The sequence below is a fragment of the Papio anubis genome, chromosome 4, assembly GCF_008728515.1.
Source record: "Papio anubis isolate 15944 chromosome 4, Panubis1.0, whole genome shotgun sequence".
NCBI classification, from domain to species: domain Eukaryota; kingdom Metazoa; phylum Chordata; class Mammalia; order Primates; family Cercopithecidae; genus Papio; species Papio anubis.
This window is the reverse complement of record NC_044979.1, coordinates 10,680,312-10,700,885: the sequence shown is the minus strand read 5'-3', so window position 1 is coordinate 10,700,885 and position 20,574 is coordinate 10,680,312. Positions and strand designations below refer to the sequence as shown.

At 39.7% G+C, this 20,574-nt stretch overlaps 1 protein-coding gene across 1 annotated transcript in view; it reads left to right on the top strand.

The window, feature by feature from the left end:
- Positions 1-20,574, top strand: part of CNTNAP2 (contactin associated protein 2) — a 2,167,939-nt gene that overhangs the window by 1,911,876 nt on the left and 235,489 nt on the right. The window contains exon 18 of the mRNA XM_031664956.1: positions 5,725-5,961. Coding sequence (XP_031520816.1) covers positions 5,725-5,961 — 237 coding nt within the window. The remainder of the gene's footprint in view (positions 1-5,724; positions 5,962-20,574) is intronic.

Genomic DNA, 20,574 nt, shown 5'->3' with positions numbered 1-20,574 from the left:
CTTCCTCAGTGGGGCCTATCCTAACCACCCTACTTAAAATTGCAGCCTCCCCCACCCCACTCCAACTGATCCCACCTAACCCTGCTTGACTTTTTTCTCCATAGGTTACCACCTTCTAACACACAGTATATTTGATTTTCTTATTGAGTTTGTTGTTAAATTTCTTTTTCCCCCTGCAAGAATATAAGCTGTGCAAGGGCAGAGACTTTTCTGTGTTTTTCATTACTATGAAGCAGACAAACAAAACATCTAAAACAGGGCCTGGCTCATAGTAGGCACGAAATAAATATTTTTTGAATGAATAAATTAGACTTTATGTGTGTGGGCTTTAGTGTGATTCCTTTCTATGGTGAATTAGTGGCCAGTCTCTTTGGGCAAAAGTACTCAGGGACCCAACTTAACTCTTTAGAAAACTGTTAAGTTCAGAGTTTGAGGGCAGTGTATTTTTTATAATTCCTCTTGATTATTATTTTTGCCCTTTTTGTATAATTTAATAGCTGATTATTTTGCCCCAATCTTCTGTGCATTTTATGGTTGTATTATTCATTATGGGTAGTTACAGCATTTTCATGATTAATCTTTAATTGCAATACTTGCAAAGCATTTCACATGAAAAAATGATTTACAAATTGAACCCACCTCTCCCCTTGGATAATTATCACAGGTCCAACTAATGCGCGTGAAGCCCTTGCATGGCAGGGGGCTCTCTCCAATGACAATGTGTTGATTTTCTAATTAACAAAGGTTAAGTAGCGTTTTTCCTTGAAGACCTATAATTTAAACTTATGACATTTGTCACCAAGAACTATTTCTACAGAGCGCATAAGTGGAACTCAAATAATTTTCACTGGTTCTAGTGCATTAATGTCTTTTACATAATATATAATGACCATTTTCAGGACAGAAGATTTTTCTTCATATCGACTAGATCAGGAATAGTACTTTCTGGTTCACTGTCCCATTTAAATAAATCGGGGACTACCTAAGCAAGAAAATACCTTAATTTATTTAGTTTTCCTTTTTAGAGAGAGAAATGGCACTTCACTCACCTGCTTTATAAATTATGAAGAGGGAGTACAAAACTTTATTTATTTATTTATTTATTTTGAGAAAGAGTTTCTCTCTTTTTTGCCCAGGCTGGAGTGCAATGGCAAGATCTCAGCTCACTGCAACCTCCGCCTCCTGGGTTCATGCAATTCTCCTGCCTCAGCCTCCCAAGTAGCTGGGATTACAGGCGTGTGCCACCACCCCCGGCTAATTTTGTATTTTCAGTAGAGACGGGGTTTCACTGTGTTGGCTAGGCTGGTCTCAAACTCCTGACCTCAGGTGATCCGCCCGCCTCGGCCTCCCAAAGTGCTTGGATTACAGGCGTGAGCAAAGCTTTATTTAACGAACACAACAAATACAGATTAGACTACAGTCATGTGTTACACCCAGTTAAAAGAGGGAGAAATAAAAAAAGTCAGACATTGGTACAAAGAAAGAAAAAGCAAGCAAGGAAGAGATTTAAGAGCACTTGAGAGTATTCACTGAAATTCAGAAAAAAAGACACGGGCCCAGAGAGAGAGCTTGTAAACTGTGAGCCCGAGCAATTCAGAGCTGGAAGGAGTCAGAGACACCATCTAGTTGAGCCTCCTTTTTTGTGGACGGGGAAACTGATACTGAGAGAGATTATGTAATGTGATGAAAGCCACACAGCTGAGTAGAAACAGTTGATGAACCTGAGAAGGAAAGATGCACAAACACAAGAACAGGAAGAGAGATGGATCCACGTAGAACCCAAGACGACCAAAGACCCAAGAATCAAGACAGAAGCAGAATGAGAAAACTCTGCCCTGCTAAATCCTTTCTGAAATGAACTCTATATACATACATAATTAAGTATCCCTGAATAGATCTGAATATCTGCCTTAATGATATAATAAAAATATGATATACTCTAGATTTATTTGCTCTGCCAATTGACCCTTTGAAAAATACCTCCGTTCTTCATCGTGTTAACATTCATTTAGAGTCTTTTCAAACTTTCAGTCATTGCTGAAGATCCATGAAATACCAATTGTTTCCAAATTAAAATACATCCCAGAGAGGCAAAAGGTTAACATGTGGAGAGAAGCAAAATCACAAAAATGTTAGAAGAAAACATAGTTGAATAATTACATTATTTTGTATTATAGAAGGTCTTTATAAGTAAGCCTCTGACCAAAGGCAGAAATCACACAAATAAAACAGGTGGGTGTGACTACAAAAACATTCAAAACTTTCATAAAAAAAGAAACACCATATAGAAGTCAGAAGACACAAACTGGAAAGATACAGTTGCAATAAAGAGTTATTTATAACAGAGAGTTAAAGCTCATATTGTTATTAATCAATAAGAAATATATTCTCTTCTATTCCCAGCAAAAAGTGAAGGACACAAAGCAACAAAAAATAAGAAAAGGGAAAACATTAAAATTACTCAACTTACAGTATTCGAGGCAATGCAGATTTAAACAGTGAACGCTTTTTGTCCCCGTCAAGCAGGCTGACATGAACACAAAAAGACACTGACCAATATTAAAATTGTGTGGAGAAGGTGATAATCTCATACCCTACTGGTGAATTAGAAATTGGTAAATTCTTCTTACAATAAAATATATTTCAAGTACCTTTAAAATGTATACATCTTTCATCCTAGCAATTAGACTTAAAAGTGTGATTAACTAATTCTAAAGAACCAGTTCTAAGGAAAAATTATTATAGTATCATAAGGTGGAAAATTTTAAAAACTTAAAAGTCCAATGGTGGTGCGAGAGCAAAATAAGTGATCGTGCATTCACAGAATGGGATGCTATGCAGATACTAAGCAAGATGTTCTAGTTGTACGTTTATTGCTTGGAAAATGTTTCAAAGGTCAGGTGCGGTGGCTCACACCCCTAATCCCAGCACTTTGGGAGGCTGAGGTGGGGGTATCACAAGATCAGGAGTACGAGATCAGCCTGATCAGCATGGTGAAACCCCATCGACTAAAACTACAAAAATTAGTTGAGCGTGGTAGCGCGCGCCTTTAATCCCAGCTACTTGGGAGGCTGAGGCAGGAGAATGGCTTGAACCCGGGAGGCGGAAGTTGCAGTCAGCCGAGATCGCGCCACTGCACTCCAGCCTGGCAACAGAGCGAGACTCCGTCTCACACACACACACACAAAAAAGTTTCATGATATGTTAGGTGCAAAAAGCAAGTTTCAAAACAATGTGTATATTATGATCCCATTTCTTCCTTTTTATTTACACATATGTATGTTCATAGAAAAAAAGTAAAACAGGCTGTTCCCTAAAAGAGAAAGTAGTTAAATCTGAGTAGCATAACAGAATCTGTTTTGTATTCTGCTTCTCAGTACATTTATGGTTGCCACAATGACTATTACATTGATCATCAGGCAAAAAGAGATGGGGAGATCTAAAAATGATTTTTACATTTTAGCATATTTTGATAGGATATAATTGTCTTAATTGACTAGTGATGAAAATTTTTTAAGGCCAGACATTTATTTAATAAAATGCCTTTTGGAAAGCCCTTATTGCAAGGATGAAAGCCATAATGGCTAAAATAATAGAAGCCAAATTGAAATTCTAACACACAAAGAGTAACTAGTGGGTTGAAATTCTTCCAAATCAGGCAAAGGCCCTAATTCTCTTCAGCGTAGAGGTGTGAAGCCCCATTGACAAGCAGATGGCAAAATGGGAAATCCTTCAATGTAGTTGTTTTTAATAACTTCTTTTGCCATCTACTATCTCATAGCTTGGATCAAAAAAGGCACTGAACTCTCTTCACTTCTCTATTCAAATATTTTAGAAGAAGTCAAATACTCCCAAAGAGTCATGATTCAAATCAATGTGTCACCCAGTGAGAAAACTGCAAGACTTTGGTTTACAGAGATGGTAGAGCAACTCATTTGCCACTTCACTGATGAGGGTTTACAGGCTTAAGCAGATGCTAATTCATCTCTGCCACTAAAGCCTTTGATCTTCCAGTCCTGTCTGATGAAACTACTGGAGTTTATGACTTTTCTTAAGATAATAAGGTAAGTGATCAGAATCAATCCCCAGCCTACCGATCTTACCTGAATTCCAGTAACCCTACTGATTACTCTTTTTTTTTTTTTTTTTTTTCCTGAGACTGAGTCTCGCTCTGTCGCCCAGGCTGGAGTGCAGTGGCGCGATCTCGGCTCACTGCAAGCTCCGCCTCCCGGGTTCACGCCATTCTCCTGCCTCAGCCTCCCGAGTAGCTGGGACTACAGGCCCCCGCCACCACGCCCGGCTAATTTTTTGTATTTTTAGTAGAGACGGGGTTTCACCGCGTTAGCCAGTATGGTCTCGATCTCCTGACCTCGTGATCCACCCACCTCGGCCTCCCAAAGTGCTGGGATTACAGGCGTGAGCCACCGCACCGGGCCTGATTACTCCATTTTTAAAGACATCCAAATCTACATCTCAGAAACATGTACATCTATGAGGCCCCTGACTTGAAAGTTCTTCTCGACAGAACAGGGTTGAAGACAATAAACCCTGTTTGTTGCCTTAGGAATAAGACAGATCTGATACAGTTGCCACTCAGGAACTATGAGTCCTTGAGTAAACTTCTTAACTTCTCTAAGCCTCAGTTTCTCCATCTGTACAATGGGAATAATGTAAATAATATCTCCTTTGATAAGTCGTTGCTTAATAGAGTGCCTAGTATGTAGCCCTCAATGAAAGAGAAACTTGGGTTTTATTTTTAGTAATGGTATCTTCTTTTCTAAATCCTCATCACCTATTTCTTTCAACAGTTTTTCCTATGATTCATTTTCGTTTCCAGAAAAGTTGTTATTCTAAGATACAAACATGTATATAAATTTGAGTTCCTCCTTTTATACCAGCTGCTTTAAAAAATATATAGCTAAGAATACTACAGACACAATTAAATCCATTTGTGATAGAATGCTTCAATGAATCTTTCTATGAGATTTCTTGGGAATATTTTAATATTTTCATGCTCATGAACCTCAGTCTAACTCTATAACTTACTCCAAAAATCACAGTGAATGTGCTTGTTGTGCTATATGTCTTGTAATGACATTTAGACAGAAGCAATGAAATCCGATCTAACCTAGCAGTAAATGTGGTAAAGCTGATTTCTGTGTAAAGTTATCAGTTCCAACTTCTAGCTACCCGAGACAAGGAGCCCTGGGTAGTCTTGACATGAACTTAAAAGCAAGGCATCTCTTGAGACAAGAACCAGGATCTACAATCACATTTCAAACGAATTTATGCCTTCCAACTAATTGACTTGTTAACTATGCTAATACATTCATGTCTCTGCCTTTATATTTTTTCAGTAAGTAACACTACAGAACTCAATGATGTGAGATTAAAGAGCAAAGAATCTAGAGATTTCTGTAAACCCTTTTTCTATAGGAAACCAGATTAGACTTCCAAAACAGCTGATACAATTTTTGTGCATCTCCAAATATTTTATTTCTGTAGCAAATGTGTTGCTTCTTAGAAGACAGCTCTTTTAATTAGGCATTCTAGCCTAAGGGGAGAAAAGCTTCAATTTTCTCTATTTAGATAAGACCAACTTGAAAGTGGCAATACTAGATGCACTATGCAGTCTCATCTCCTACCACAGTTGTTCAAAATGTGAAGAATTAAGCAATAGCAAAGGTTATTCCCTCTGAACTCTGTGCCTTCTGTCATTCCCAGGTGGTGCTGGGGGCCAGCAGGGCTTCCTGGGCTGCATCCGCTCCTTGAGGATGAATGGGGTGACACTTGACCTGGAGGAAAGAGCAAAGGTCACATCTGGGTTCATATCCGGATGCTCAGGCCATTGCACCAGCTATGGAACAAACTGTGAAAACGGAGGCAAATGCCTAGAGAGATACCACGGTTACTCCTGCGATTGCTCTAATACTGCGTATGATGGAACATTTTGCAACAAAGGTAAGGCAGAACCCATTTCCAGAGCCACTTTTGTGCATCTTTTTAAGCCCAAATCATCTATTTAGTGATTTTTCATATGTGAACAAGTGTGCCTTATTCTGAGGTTAAGATGATCAGAATTTTTCTCTCAGGTAGGAAGTTTCCAACCAAAATCATTTCCTAATCATTTTTGTTTGATAAGATGAGAGAAGCTTTGTGTACGGTGCAGAATTTCTTCCAGATTCCAGCAAATTATTCACTGCCTGAAACACTACAAAGACAGCCTCATTACATCTTTATGGTGAGGGTCAAAATAGGTGGACTCCAAAAGGGGACTCAGGACTGACCCTCCCATGTTAGGATCTCCAATAGATCAATTGATCAGTCAACTGCTGTAGTGAATCAGCCAGTGCACCCCAGTGGTCTTGATGCCCCCACCCCCTGCAGTTGCTAAGAGACTATCAAGCTATACTCACCAGAAAGCTCCTCTGGTCAGTCATTAACATCATTATTATCACTCTTACTCAGGATGCCTTTGAATGGCTCTCAGCCTAAGCTAAACGGCAGAAATATTGAAAAACCACATCTAATTGGTCAGCTTAGAGCATCTGTTATTACTTGGTTCTTTTAGTCTTGAATAATTCCTTTAATCCCTGCAGAGCCAATGAGCAGAGTACAAGAGCCCCAATGCATATGCATGTTATCATTTGAACTATACCCTGTGATCCTGCATGACCAGAAGAAGAAATTTACTCAACTGCTCTGTAGCTTAATTTCCCATATATAAATGAGGGATGAAGAGAGGAGGAGCTGGTGCTTTTCCTAAGCTACAACTGAAATGCGTGTAAATCACTCTTCTCTTTCTAAATGAATGTATAGCATTTGGGTAAAGTTTTCTTTGAACGGTTGATGTATCTCTTAATAAGAAGCTTTACATAAGTAGCCTATTCAGACTCTGATGAATACATGGAGGGTTGTTTACACTGGCATTATTCACGCAAGATGCCACACACAGAAGGAGGAATTGTTCCATAACATTCTCTGTACATCCAGGCTACTGTCTGGCAGCGCTATAATATGAGCATACAAATTAGGCCAGACAGGGTATGAAAAATGAGCATGAGACAACAACAAAGGTGGAAAGGAACACTATAGCGGAATAATACCATACCACACTAACAGCGCTATTACAGTGCATTTTTCTGTTCAGAACAACATGGTTCCATGATTTTCCTGTGGCACACAATGGAGTGGGTTTGCAGAACACATTAATTTTGCACTTGTAGAAATGACAGTCTTGCAATTACCATTCATTGTGCTTGATGCTAATTTAATGCAGTCATTTCCTTGCCAAAGTAATGTCTGAATGCAATCAAGTAAGCACTAATGCCTGAGAGATTCCAGTATGTAAGTACCAATTTAAAGAAAATCACCATCCCTTTATTTTTGGAGAGTTAGGTTAAACACAGTAGCTCACACAAAACCTCTGGAGGTTAATAGGCAATAGTCATGAATAGAAAGGCAGGGGCCTATCCTCCCCAGTTGAGCTCATGTTGCAGATAAAGTTAAATGAATCCTGTGTGTTGCCTTTGACATTATTTCAACATGTTTACACAAAAGACATCTAAATATTTCCTTATTATCTGTTTAGCAGAATGAGTTTTCATTTGATTCAATTAGTGGCTTTAACCAAAAAATTTAAATAGAAGACTGCAAAACATACTGGAAACCATTTATGAGCATCCTTCTGAGTCAAGTACCTCCTTGACTTGGTAGAATGACAGCAGTACTGTTTTGGAGGAATCCCGCAGCTGTCCAGGAAAGCTTTGTCTGCACTGAGGCAAGCTCCGTCAGGGACTGGAAGGATCTCCCAGCCTGATGCTGCTTCTGCTTTGGACCTCACTCCCCAGGTATCCTGGTGCCTGCACAGCAGTTCCTGTGATCCCCACCTCAAGCTTCAGCCAAACAGCTCAGTCTCTACGAAGAGCTTTGGCATTGGCCAAAGAATGAGCTCTGGGCAAAGCCTTCCCTGGCCTTCCTTTGATAGTACAGGTCTATGCTTGCAGATGTCGAAAACGTCCCTAATATTTTGCCAAGTGAATGAAGCAAGGCCCCACCTACCACACACAGCTGGATTACATGTTTATACAAAACACATGCACACACACAGAGGTGAGGCAAACAAACCATGAGAATACACACCAAAATGTTAATTGTGGTTATTTTTTTCCAGGAGGATAAAAATACTAGTATTTTTTCTTACTTTATTTTGCTTTAAGTTCTGGGGTACATGTGCAGAACGCGCAGGTTTGTTACATAGGTATACATGTGCCGTGGGGTTTGCTGCATCATCTAGGTTTTAAGCCCCACATGCATTAGGTATTTGTCCTACTGCTCTCTCTCTCTCCCCTTGCCCCCAACCCCACAACGGGCCCCTGTGTGTGATGTTCCCTTCCCTGTGTCCATGTGTTTTCATTGTTCAGCTACCACTTATGAGTGAGAACATGTGGTGTTTGGTTTTCTGTTCCTATGTTCGTTTACTGAGAATGACGGCTTCTAGCTTCATCCATGTCCCTGCAAAGGACATGAACTCATTCTTTTTTATGGCTGCATAGTATTCCATATTGTATATGTGCCACATTTTCTTTATCCAGTCTATCATTGATGGGCATTTGGGATGGTTCTGAGTATTTGCTATGTAAATAGCACTGCAATAAACATATGTGTGCATGCTTCTTATTTTGTTTTTGCTTAGCTATATTTTCCAGTCTTTGCACAATGATGTATTTCCTCTAACATCATTATTTTTTCTTCTTTGGAAAAATAGTAATAGGAGGCTGAGTTCCTACCCCAGACATTTGAGGGGTAACTATCTCTGGTCATAAAATATCTAGCTATTTATTAGATATTGTTGGACCATTTAGTTGTACTTTCTGGATTGGAGTAGCATGGTCAGGTGAAAATTTTATATACTTATATTGCCCTTGATAATCTCAATACATTTAACAATACATTTTAAAATCTCAGTACATTTAGCAGAACTCATTTTCCACAAGCAGCTGAAGAGACCACCCTTCAGATGGGCACTGGAGGAAGGGCTGCCTTGTTGGGGTCAGGCTGCATGAAAATAAAAACCTCAAGACACTAGTATCACACTCAGCTATGTGAGAGGCTCACACTAGGACAGGCTTGGGACCCAAAATAGCCCAGGGGGACAGATCAGTGAGGTCTTGCCCCTGTATAGTATTAGCCCATCCAGGAGAATGGTGGGCAGACACCCATACTATTTGAATTCTCTCTGTTTTTCTCTCCTTTCTTTCTCCCCCTCATCCCCATCCTCCTTACATCATCCTCTTCTTCTCTTCTCCTCCTCCTTCCCTCTCCCTTCACCGTAAACACACTCTTTACTTCTACATCAATCCCTGTCTTTGTCTCTGTCTCTCCATATTCCATACTACTTTCCCTCTCTCCCTTTCTTTTGCTGGAGTGTACAGTTGAATGTGTAAATGAAATTACCATGTCTAGTCACTTCACTGAACTAGGAAGACGGGGCTGGATTTGAGCAGGTTCCTCATGATCATCTCTTCTGTTTTGTAGATAATGCACTGATACTGATACTCACTATTCCCCACTAACCGAAACCATACAGGAAGGGGACTTCCTCTAACCTCTTATCCAAATCTCCTTCCAGAACCGTTTTTCTTTTTTTTTTTTTTTTTTGAGACGGAGTCTTGCTCTGTTGCCCAAGCTGGAGTGCAGTGGCATGATCTCTACTCACTGCAAGCTCCACCTCCTGGGTTCATGCCATTCTCCTGCCTCAGCCTCCCATGTAGCTGGGACTACAGGCGCCCGCCACCGCGCCCGGCTAATTTTTGTATTTTTAGTAGAGACGGGGTTTCACTATGTTAGCCAGGATGGTCTTGATCTCCTGACCTCGTGATCCGCCCATCTCAGCCTCCCAAAGTGCTGGGATTACAGGCGTGAGCCACCGTGCCTGGCCCCCTTTTTCTTTTCTTTTCTTTTCTGTTTTGTTTTGTTTTGTTTTAGATGGAGTTTTGCTCTTGTCGCCCACACTGGAATGCAGTGGCACAATCTCGGCTCACTGTAACCTCTGCCTCCCAGGTTCAAGTGATTCTCCTGCCTCAGCCTCCCGAGTAGCTGGGATTACAGGCACCCACCACCACATCTGGCTGATTTTTGTGTTTTTAGTAGAGATGGTTTCACCATGTTGGTCAGGCAAGTCTCGAACTCCTGACCTCAGGTGATCCGCCCACCTCAGCCTCCCAGGGTGCTGGGATTACAGATGTGAGCCACCACACCCGACCCAGAGCCGTTCTTCAAATAGATCCATAAAGATTTGACCACCAGTTAAAGTGTTAGCTCTCCCAGGGCTACTTGCCTGGGAGTGCTGACTGGGGAACATTTCATGGTTTGGAGATAGCACAAGGGCGTTCTGGAAACCCTACAACTAGACCATGCAGGCAGTCTCTTCATCTGTCGGCAGATAACTGCAGCATCCCATCTTCTCAGCATGTTCACCAATGAGCAGCAGTTTACTCAGCGGAGGTAGGTCCCTTCCAATGCAGAATTCCTTGGCACCCCATTGGCTGAGGCTGACGGGAGAATCATCCCAGACTACATGGAAGGTTTAATTGTGGGTCTGTCATCTTCAGGATTATTGGAGACCAAATAGGTAGTTGCTTGGTCATGCCAAGGATAATTTTCTAACATTAAAACTGCTCCTTCTTGGAGAGTCAGATCCCAAAACACTCAAGAATTTTATAATTATCAGTGTCACTTTTATTACTAACCAGAAATTAGAAACATAATTTGTATTACACTCTCTGTGTGTCTTCTCTGTGTTTTTAAGCAAGAGGGAAAATAACAGACCTATAGCAGAGGCAGCAATTTCTATGTTTACCTTTCATGGTTGAATGCCATAGTAGATTGAATTCATGTCCACCTGGAACTTCAGAATACAACCTTGTTTGGAAGTCGGGTCCTTGCAGATGTGATTATGTTAAGGTGAGGTCATACTAGGATAGGGTGGGCCGTAAATTCAATGAGTGTGTCCTCATAGGAAGAGGAGGGGACGCAGAGATACACACAGACACAGAAGGAAAGCCATGTGAAGACGGAGGTGGAGATCGGAGTTACACTGCCCCAAGCCAAGGAATTCCTGAGGCTACCAGAGGCTAGAAGAGCCAAGGAAAGATTCTTCCCTAAAGTTTTGGAAGAAGCGTAGCCCTGAGAACACCTTGCTTTCAGACTTCTGGCTTCCTAGGAAAACAATACAAATGCTAATAAAAATCTACCATCTTCTTAATTCTTGCTCTTAACAAGGATAGCAGCTGGTATTTATGGAGAACTTGTCTGCTAGGCAGTGTGGTAAGCTTTCTAATTGTGTTAGCATCATTTAATCCCCACCACAACCTGGTGAAATAGTTGCTATTACTGTCGCTCCCAGTGTACCAAGAAGGAGATGGTTGCAGTAACCTGCTCCAAGGTGCACATACTGGTAAAAAGCAAGATTCCCTTTCCTTTCATTTTGTAGCAACTAAAAGCATAGCCTCTAGTCTAAAAGCTTTTTTGGTTATTGTGATTGAGTAAAAAGAAATTAGAATATTACTGGATGCAGAATTTATCATAAAAATAGGATACAAGAATTCAACGGAGACTCTTTTTTTTTTTTTTTTTTTTGCCACATCTAAGTGTAAGGTGTATTCATTTATTGACTCATTTATTGAACAAACATTCATTGAACACCTGATGTGCCAAGAAGTCTTGAATGTATAGTTGAATCTGACTACACTGAAATTTCCAAAGCATTTTAATGGTTTACAGATACAAAATCAGGCAAGTCTAGAATATATGATAGGAATACATGTGCATTGGATATCACCCAGGCTGCTGAAAACAGTTCTTCGTTATGATCCTTTCACCGAGCCAAGTTAAGCAAGAACTTATCAACCAGAGACACAAAGATATCTCCAAATTCACTCATCTGCACTTTTTTTAACTATAAAAATGTTCATGTTCATATGTTAAACCAGGACTGCAGATGAAAAATGTGTTTCTTTAATCACTCTGAAACCATTTTCTGAGTTAGGGAGTTCTGTTTTCTTCTCAAGCATTCATTTGTTTATTGCTTAGATAAAACTTGAAGAATAAAAGTCACCGGACTACTGAGTGACCAAGATTTGAATGGTCATTCAATCATTGCACTGTTTCCATCCTTTGCAGTCACACAAATACGTGCCACCCTCCCTGTGTTCCAGCTAGGTCTCCTGTTCTCCCTATGAGTATTGTGAAGTTAGCTAATATTTTATAATCTGTATTATTAAGGTGGTAGAAGAAGTTGTTTATAGCAAATTCAAGTCCCAAACTAGAAATGAGGATGGAATTAGATGTCAGTTTGAATCCATCTTTCTCACATACCTATTGTGGAACCTTAGGAAAATTGTTTGTCACTGAGCCTTATCTTCCGGAATACATAGTACCTACCTCTTAAGGATACCTTGAAAATCACACGGAATAATGTGAATGAATTTCCACATGAAGGATCTGGCACACAGAAGTCCAACAGCAAATGTCCCTTTTCATTCTTAGCAGCCCTTTGCTTTTTGGTTTGTGTTTTTGTTTTTACTTAATTCATGTTGTCCTTTAATCCTTCCCTAATAGCTTTAAATGTCAAATGCCTAACTGGCATTATTTTGGTGATCCTTGAGTACTGGATTGTCATTTCGGTACTTCAGGAGCAATGGCAGTGTCATAAAATGTCATCTCTACTTAATTTTGGTCACAGTAAAAGTATTCTGAAGCCCTGAAGGACTGAGGAGTATGCAGAGATTCTGGAAGATACAATCGGAAACAACACCCACCAGTATCCCACTGGTTTTGTGACTAGGGCAAGTCTTGGCGCAATGTATCCAGTCCTTTCAAGAACCAAGTTGGGTCACCTTAGTAACTCCTGCATCCCTTCCTGACTCAAGGCCCATCAGGAGACAAGAAAGCACTGATAGCCAGGCACACTGGCTCACACCTGAATCCCAGCATTCTGAGAGGCCAAGATGGGAGGATCATGTGAGCCCAGGTGTTCAAGACCAGCCTGGGCAACATAGTGAGACCTCGTATCTACAGAAAAAATAAACAAAATTAGCCAGGTGTGGTGGCACATGCCTGCAGTCCCAGCTACTTTGGAGGCTGAGATGGGAGAATCAGTTAAGCTCAGGAGGTCAAGGCTTCAATCAACTGAGATTGTGCCACTGCACTTTAGCCTAGGCAACAGAGCAAGACTGAGAAAAGAAAGAGAGAGGGAGAGAGACAGGGAGAGAGAGAGAGAGGGAAGGAAGAAAGGGAGGGAGGGAGGAGAGAGAGAGAGAGTGAGAGAGAAGAGAGAGAAAGAAAAGAGAGGAGAAAGAGGGGGAGAAAGAAGGAGGAGGAGAGAAGGACGGAAGGAGAGAAAGAGAGAAGGAGAGAGAGAGAAGAAAAAATAGAAAAAAGAAAAGAAAGGTCACAGACTCCTTTTTGCTGCAAGAGACCTCAGGCTCAAGTCCACATTATACCTCTAAGGAAGAGACGATTTTCTATCTTGCCTCCTAGAGAAACATTTCTCGTTGGATGCGAGGTAGTGGGTTTGCCAAAGGGATTCGAAGGCTGAACAAATTCTGTACCACAGCTCTCATTATGGAACAGGGACCAGAGGAAATCCGTGGTCTACCCTTTTAGAGCAGGTTGGAGAGAAAATTAATTAATACAAAATATGTAAACAAGTAGGGAGAGAAGGAAGAGAAATGTTGGAAGTATGCATCTTAGAATTTCACCCCTGTGTGAAACCAGCTAAGCCGTTAGTGACAATGGCCATTTTTTCTCAGGTCTACCTACCCAGCCTAATAATCCCAGCTTGGAAGACACTTTCACATCAGTACGGAGAGAAACTTTTCACAGGCTGCTTTTTCATTTTCTGTTGGAACAGGAGGTTTGATAGATTTGGAAGAAGGCCCAAAGGAACAAGAATAGAAACCTTTTTTTTCTCTTTTCTTCTTAGAGAATTATTCAAGAAGAGAAAATATCCCTTCTCTCTTCATATATTTCTTAAATCTTCAGACCTTAGGATGCAATTTGAAAGTATCATGATAACTGTGATGGTTAATATAGTTCTTAAATCTTCAGACCTTAGGATGCAATTTGAAAGTATCATGATAACTGTGATAGTTAATTTTAAGTGTCAACTTGACTGGATTAAGATTACCTAGTGTTCCATAGTGAGCAGGTCTATGCAAGCCTACCTCCAAAGTCCAAGGGAGCTGAGAGGCCAAAGAAAGAGTCTGACAAAGCCAGTTTCTCAGAAGAAAAAAACAAATTGAACTTATCAACAGAAGCCACGTCTCTGGATCTACAAGATGAGACGGTGGATCCCTTTACCCCTTCAGACCCAGGACTTATATACCATAGAGAAAGGGTCTACATGCTTCAGAAGCACGTTACCCAAGAGCAGAATTAGTGGTAAACAGTAGAGAGAGTGGAAAACTTAGTGGCATTCTGGAATTGGGTTATTCAGAAGCCAACGTGGTGGATTAGCATCCAAGAAGGAGCTGCTTTAGCCCGTACACCTAGAAATCTCTAAAGCATTAGTTTGAGGTGTGTCTGTGAAGCTGTTTCCAGAGAACATTAGCATGTGGGTCTGAATGGATGAGGTGGCGAAGAGCTGCCCTCAGTGTGGGAAGGCATTATCTTATCTGCTAGGGGCTGTAGAGAACAAAAACAGAGAAAAGGTGGTAGTGTCTATCTATCTAGTAGAGATGAGATACACTGTTTTTGGGCAACTCCAGGCTCCCTAGCCTTTGGGCTGTAGAACTTATACCAGATTCTCATGCTTTTGAGCTTGGGCTAAGAGTTACACCATTGGCTTCTTTTGTTCTGAGGCCTTTGGACTTGGAGTGAGCCACACCACTGGCACCCCAGGGTCCCCACCATGTAGAGAACGTGTCATGGGACTTCTCAGCCTCCATAACTACATGAGCCAATTCCCATAATAAATCCCCTCTCATGTGTCTATATCTATATAGCCTATTGATTATGTCCCTCTAGATAACCCTAATACCGTAGCGCATGAAAATAATCTGCTTAAAAGCTTAAAAAGTAAAGACAGAAGGAAGAGCCAAAAAGTCAGAAAATATTTATGGATGAAAATCCGTAAGTGGACAGAAGTCCACAGACATGTATGGAAAAAGAAAATAATTTGACTTAATTCCGAACAGTCAAAGCTGCAGAGATAGCTGCCAAGTTTAAGTGGCTTTGTTATAGAATTTTGTGGTGATAAAATAACATTCCCCCTAGCCAGAGGTTCTCTTTGGGGTCCCAGATGTTTGAGAAAACCTGGTCAATTAACTTTCTTAGAGAAAGAGATTTAAAAATTCAGTGGGGAAAAAGCAAGTCCTCTCTAAAATTGTCTAAATGTAATACAGGACAAAGTGTTTGGATTTGGCTTTGGTCGGAGGATAAATAACTTTTATTTTTCAAGTGTGTGCCCTTTTCTAATCCCCACCAGTGTGGGAACACAACTGATTTTTTTTTCCTGAGTGTTTTATTTGTGTATGCTGTTGAGTGTTTTTATTTCCTGTTCTTCAGCAATGATCAGAACTCTAAATAATGTGAAGTTCACAGAAATACCACTCTTTATCTTTTCCCACATATTAGCTCCATGACTTGAGCTGAAACTCTATACATTTCTTTTGTGAACCAAAAAGGAACCGCCTGATAAATTGTCCTGAGGGTTTTGCTTTTAGATTGCTCACATGTTTGGCTGCCCTGCCAGCAGGTCCATTCACCAATGTCCACGCTGCCCTTGAGTACTCCATCACGTCTATGGGCCATGAAGACCTGCCTCTGACATGCAATTTCTTCACTTCACAACTGCTTTGCACGCTTATCATTTCCAACAGGCAGCTCTGGCCTTAGAAACTGGACTCATTCCAGGCATTCCTTGGCTACAGGAAATTTACTTTCTTAAATGATCAAGCCTCAGACTATAATCCTATAGCTTACCCACTTTATAGGTCAACCTGGCTTTGAACTCACTCACGTATTTTTACCTCTATTAATTCCAACTGGTTATAATAGTATTTGATTTAGATAAATAGGCATTTTATTTTTTTCTACTTAAAACCAAATCCTGAGGAAATAAATTATGAAGAGCCAGCTGCTCTCTCCGAGCCATCCTTTTCTTGGCATTTTAAATGTATTATCTTCATTTTCTCAAGAGGAGTGGGCGCGGGATATAGTGAAATGTTTAACTTGACTAACAATATTTTCTAGCTACTCTTCCAAGGGATATGTTTACTAAATATAAGGTGGCTTTTACAGTATTCAAGTTCTATAAGGCAAAGACTCTCAGTTAAATTAAATTATTGGCAGTACAATTTAACATCCTACATTCTGTGTGAATGAAGTAAGTTCAAGCAGTTTGATCATTAATAATTTTATTCCTTCATATACACTGAGTACAAGTTTAGTGAAATATGGGAACATGTACTAAGAGTCTGCTGTGGGGGAAGCAGTGGATTGCCAGCAAGGAAGGACAGGATGAATAAGACTAGTCTGGGAATGCAATGGAGGAGATAGAACCAACTGCAACACACAGGGAAGCAAGCCAGAAGGCCGAGTGAGAGACCCCCATGGACACCTTCCAAGTCTTGTCCAAGGGCAGCATGGCAGATAGTGGTGGGTTGCACCTAATTCCGAGGATGTGATTTGGGTTAAGGGAGAAGACTCTTTGGAAAACATATATCATTAAAGCCTAAAGACAAAAGTTTTAAAGCATTGTCTTTGAAATAATACAATTGATATTTGCAAGAAATACTTATTTGCTTTTTTTTTTTTTTTTTTTTTTTTGGGGGGGGGGTTTTTTACTTTTTTTTTTTTTTTTTTTTTTGGCAGGCTTTGAACTTTGTTGTCCTGGCTGGAGTGCAGTGGTGCAATGATGGTTCACTGCAGCCTCGACCTCCTGGGCTCAAGTGATCCTCCCACCTTGGCCCCCAGAGTAGCTGGGACTACAGGCATGCGCTACCGTGCCCTGCTAATTTTTTAAATTTTTGTAGCAACAGGGTCTCACTGTGTTGCCCAGGCTGGTCTCAAACTCCTGGCATCAGGGTATCCTTCCACCTCAGCCTCCCAAAGAGCTGGGATTACACGCATGAGCCACCATGCCCAGCCTACTTATTTGCTTTTAATATTACAAAATTGAATTGCTTTAGACATTAATAGTGGACAAAATATATTAAAATTTAGATCAGCTTAACTATTTTTCAAATTATATTCCACCAGCCAAAAATATTTCATGAGATTTTGCCTTCTTTAATTTCTAATATGAAAACAGTAGGGAATTTTTTCCATTTTTCAAAAATTTATTCTAATAATTAATATGATTTTCTCAAAATACACGTCTCCTTGCAGTTTTTTCACTTACTCCCACCTCCAGATAATTTTATATGAACCTAATGGACACCTTCTTCTTGAGTATTTCTACCTTAAAGATAACTTTAAAGATACAACTTCAAAGATAGATCAACAAATTGATATGTAAACTGGGCATGGTGGCTCATGCCTGTTAATTCCAGCATTTTGGGACACTGAGGCAGGAGGATTGCTTGAGCCCAAGAGTTTGAGACCAGCTTGGGTAGCACAGTGAGACCCTCATCTCTTTTAAAAAAAAAAAATTAAAAATAAATTGACACGTAAATAAGTTTATCTTTGCTTTTTGTTAAAAGAGGTCTTCTAAAAACTTATTTTTTATCGACTTTAACATTACTAAATTTTATTTCAGTATTTTGAAGTTTAGACCTTAACTAATGCAAATTTGTTTACTTTAGACTAGTACAAATGACTTATGATTTACCTACTGCAGTGGCCATTCTCACTTCCTGTGCTTCTCCCTAGGGAGTTTGGTCAAGTATAGCTTACAGAAAAATACTAAATTCTATCCCTTATGTGAATCATTTCTCAGCAATCCTCAAAGGCACCAAAATGTTCTTTCACACCTTCTATTTCTTTCCACCCTGGATTTATGACCAGAAACACAAACAACACTATTCTAAACTAATTTTGTTTAAAGAAAAGAGAAATTTGTACTTTTTGAGTTTATCCCAATTAAAGAGGGAAGCTTATATTGTATAGAACAGAGGAACAAGAATAACTTGAATTCCAATTTCAACCTTATTAAAAACCAAAGTGAACAATCCTAACTAGGCATTCTGTTTCTTTATAAATTGCACTAATTATATAAAATTCATTATTCACAAGGCTGTGAGGATCAAATGAGCTGATGGATGTGAGAGTGCTTTGAAAAGCATTAATGTTATAAAATGCAAATTATTATTAAGTTTATTAATCACTCAGTCAGAGGTCCCAAAGTTGAAAGCCTCTTTAGTGAGAATCCTGCAAAATATAAACCATAGTCATTCAAAAGCTGCCAGGAAATCCTAGACAGAACTGTTCTATCTGAGTTGTTAGTGTTGCCATAACCAACAGCAAAAGCTTTTCCCTTCCAGCTGTTGACATTAGCGTTTGCTTGTCTCTCTGTACAGCAGTGAGATGGGTTATCCAGAAGTTCTGTGCTCACAACAGTCCAGCAAGACTTTAGACCTCAGAGTTATACTAGTTCATGACATGCAGTGCTGTATTCATAGTCAGCCAACCCTTGAATACATGGCCCTGATTGAATTCCTGTCTCTGTCATGGAATTGGCATGAATCATTTGGCCTGGAACATCTTTAAAGCAGCAAACACATTTGAGATTAAATAAGCATGGATTCTAAAACATCCTCTTGAGGTTGTTATTGCAAATCATGTTGGTTCCTTGAGTATCTTATAGAGTTTCAAGCAAATCATGTTGGTTCCTTGAGTATCTTATAGAGTTTCAAGAAATAAAAAGCAACTGCTACATTGTAGAAAGTGCACCTAAAATTTTCCTCTTCTCCCAGGTGATGAACAGTCTCTCTGCATTCTCCGCCCCATTACTAAGGATGACAACTCCTGTTCAGATGAATGAGTCCAGATTTTTCTCATGTCTAAGCCAAATGTAACCCAAATATTTGAAGAAGTATTTTAGTTTTCAGAGATTAATTTTTTAGTTTTCAGAGATTAACAAGGATATAAGTAAAATGCTTTCTAAAGCTTTACTATTGAAGTAATCTGATTTAAATCCCTTTTAAATAGGTCTATTTTAGCCTGTTGACTTTTGTATTTCCTTAATAAATGTCTCTTATAAAGGAATCCTGTAAATTCAGTTAAAAATATAAATTAAGTCCTGTAAGTCAAATTAAACCAGTAGATCAAGTTGTAAATTTAAAACAAGTTTATAATCCCCCTCCTCTATTAACTAAGTCAAAATGTTATCTTCTGTGGCCTCATACAACAACCTCCTGAATCATAAACCACATGTGGTTATGACAAACACTTAATAACTTCTTTAAAAATATCAAGGACTATTCCAAAAAACTTTTATTTCTATTAGTATAATGAATTTATGATTACTCAGACTTTCATCTTTTGCACTAACATTCAAATGTCATTGGGTTACTGATTTCAACACTTCTTCAATTACTCTAAATGGTTAAAAGTTCAGGAAGCCCCTTTTGTCACAAAATCAAAGTGTGTTATGGTTAAAAGGAATATTTTATTCATTCATATTCAACTGACATTTTATTAAACATTTCCTGTTATGCCGGGCACTGAACTAAGTGCGCTCACATAGTTTACCTTATTTAATCGTCACAACAACATTCAGGCATTGATATAATCACCTTTATTTTCAACATGAAGAAACTGAGACTTCTAGAGGTTAAGTTTATCATCAGGCATTGATATAATCACCTTTATTTTCAACGTGAAGAAACTGAGACTTCTAGAGGTTAAGTTTATCATCCTAAATCACATTGCTAGTAAATGGCAGATTGAAATTGGAATCCTAGGTCCCTGACTCCAAGCCTAGTGTTTTTCCACCATATGTACTAGCATAATGTCCTCTTTATTATACACTTACTGGATCAGATCCAAGCTGTGTTCATGGAGAGCTCGGGACCACATGAGGCAGCCCTCTTCCTATTTGAGCATTTCGGACAACTGGAAAGATTTCCCTCATCCTGAACCATCATCTCCATTAAAGTTGGAAAATGTCTCCATGAAGAAACCGTAGGTGTCTGGCTCTGGGTTCAAATTCCTGTGCCTGTAAGAACTCAGAAACACCTATGCACCTTCAAAATCCCCAACTCTGCGGAGACAAGGCAGAGCACCTGGCCTAAGTTTGACACAAAAGGGGTATTTAATAGCTGATTCATTCCTTACTCTTCTGTTTCCTTTACCAAAGTCTTAATGGACCTTAAAACTGATACGCTCAGAGGAAGAGGCTGACATATGGTCAGTGGTCCCGTTTGCCATGGCTATTCTCCCAATGCCCCAGGAGGCCTTGAAAGATATTAGCCTTGCTTGTTGTCCAATGTAGAATGGCAAATTAGTGAGTTCCTTGGATACCAGATAATACAGCTTGCCCGGTGTGTCCTCTTTCTATCTTATCACCCTGATGACTCAGGGCAGGCCTAAGTCCTACAAGTTCTGAAGAAGTTTCCCTTCTTTCTT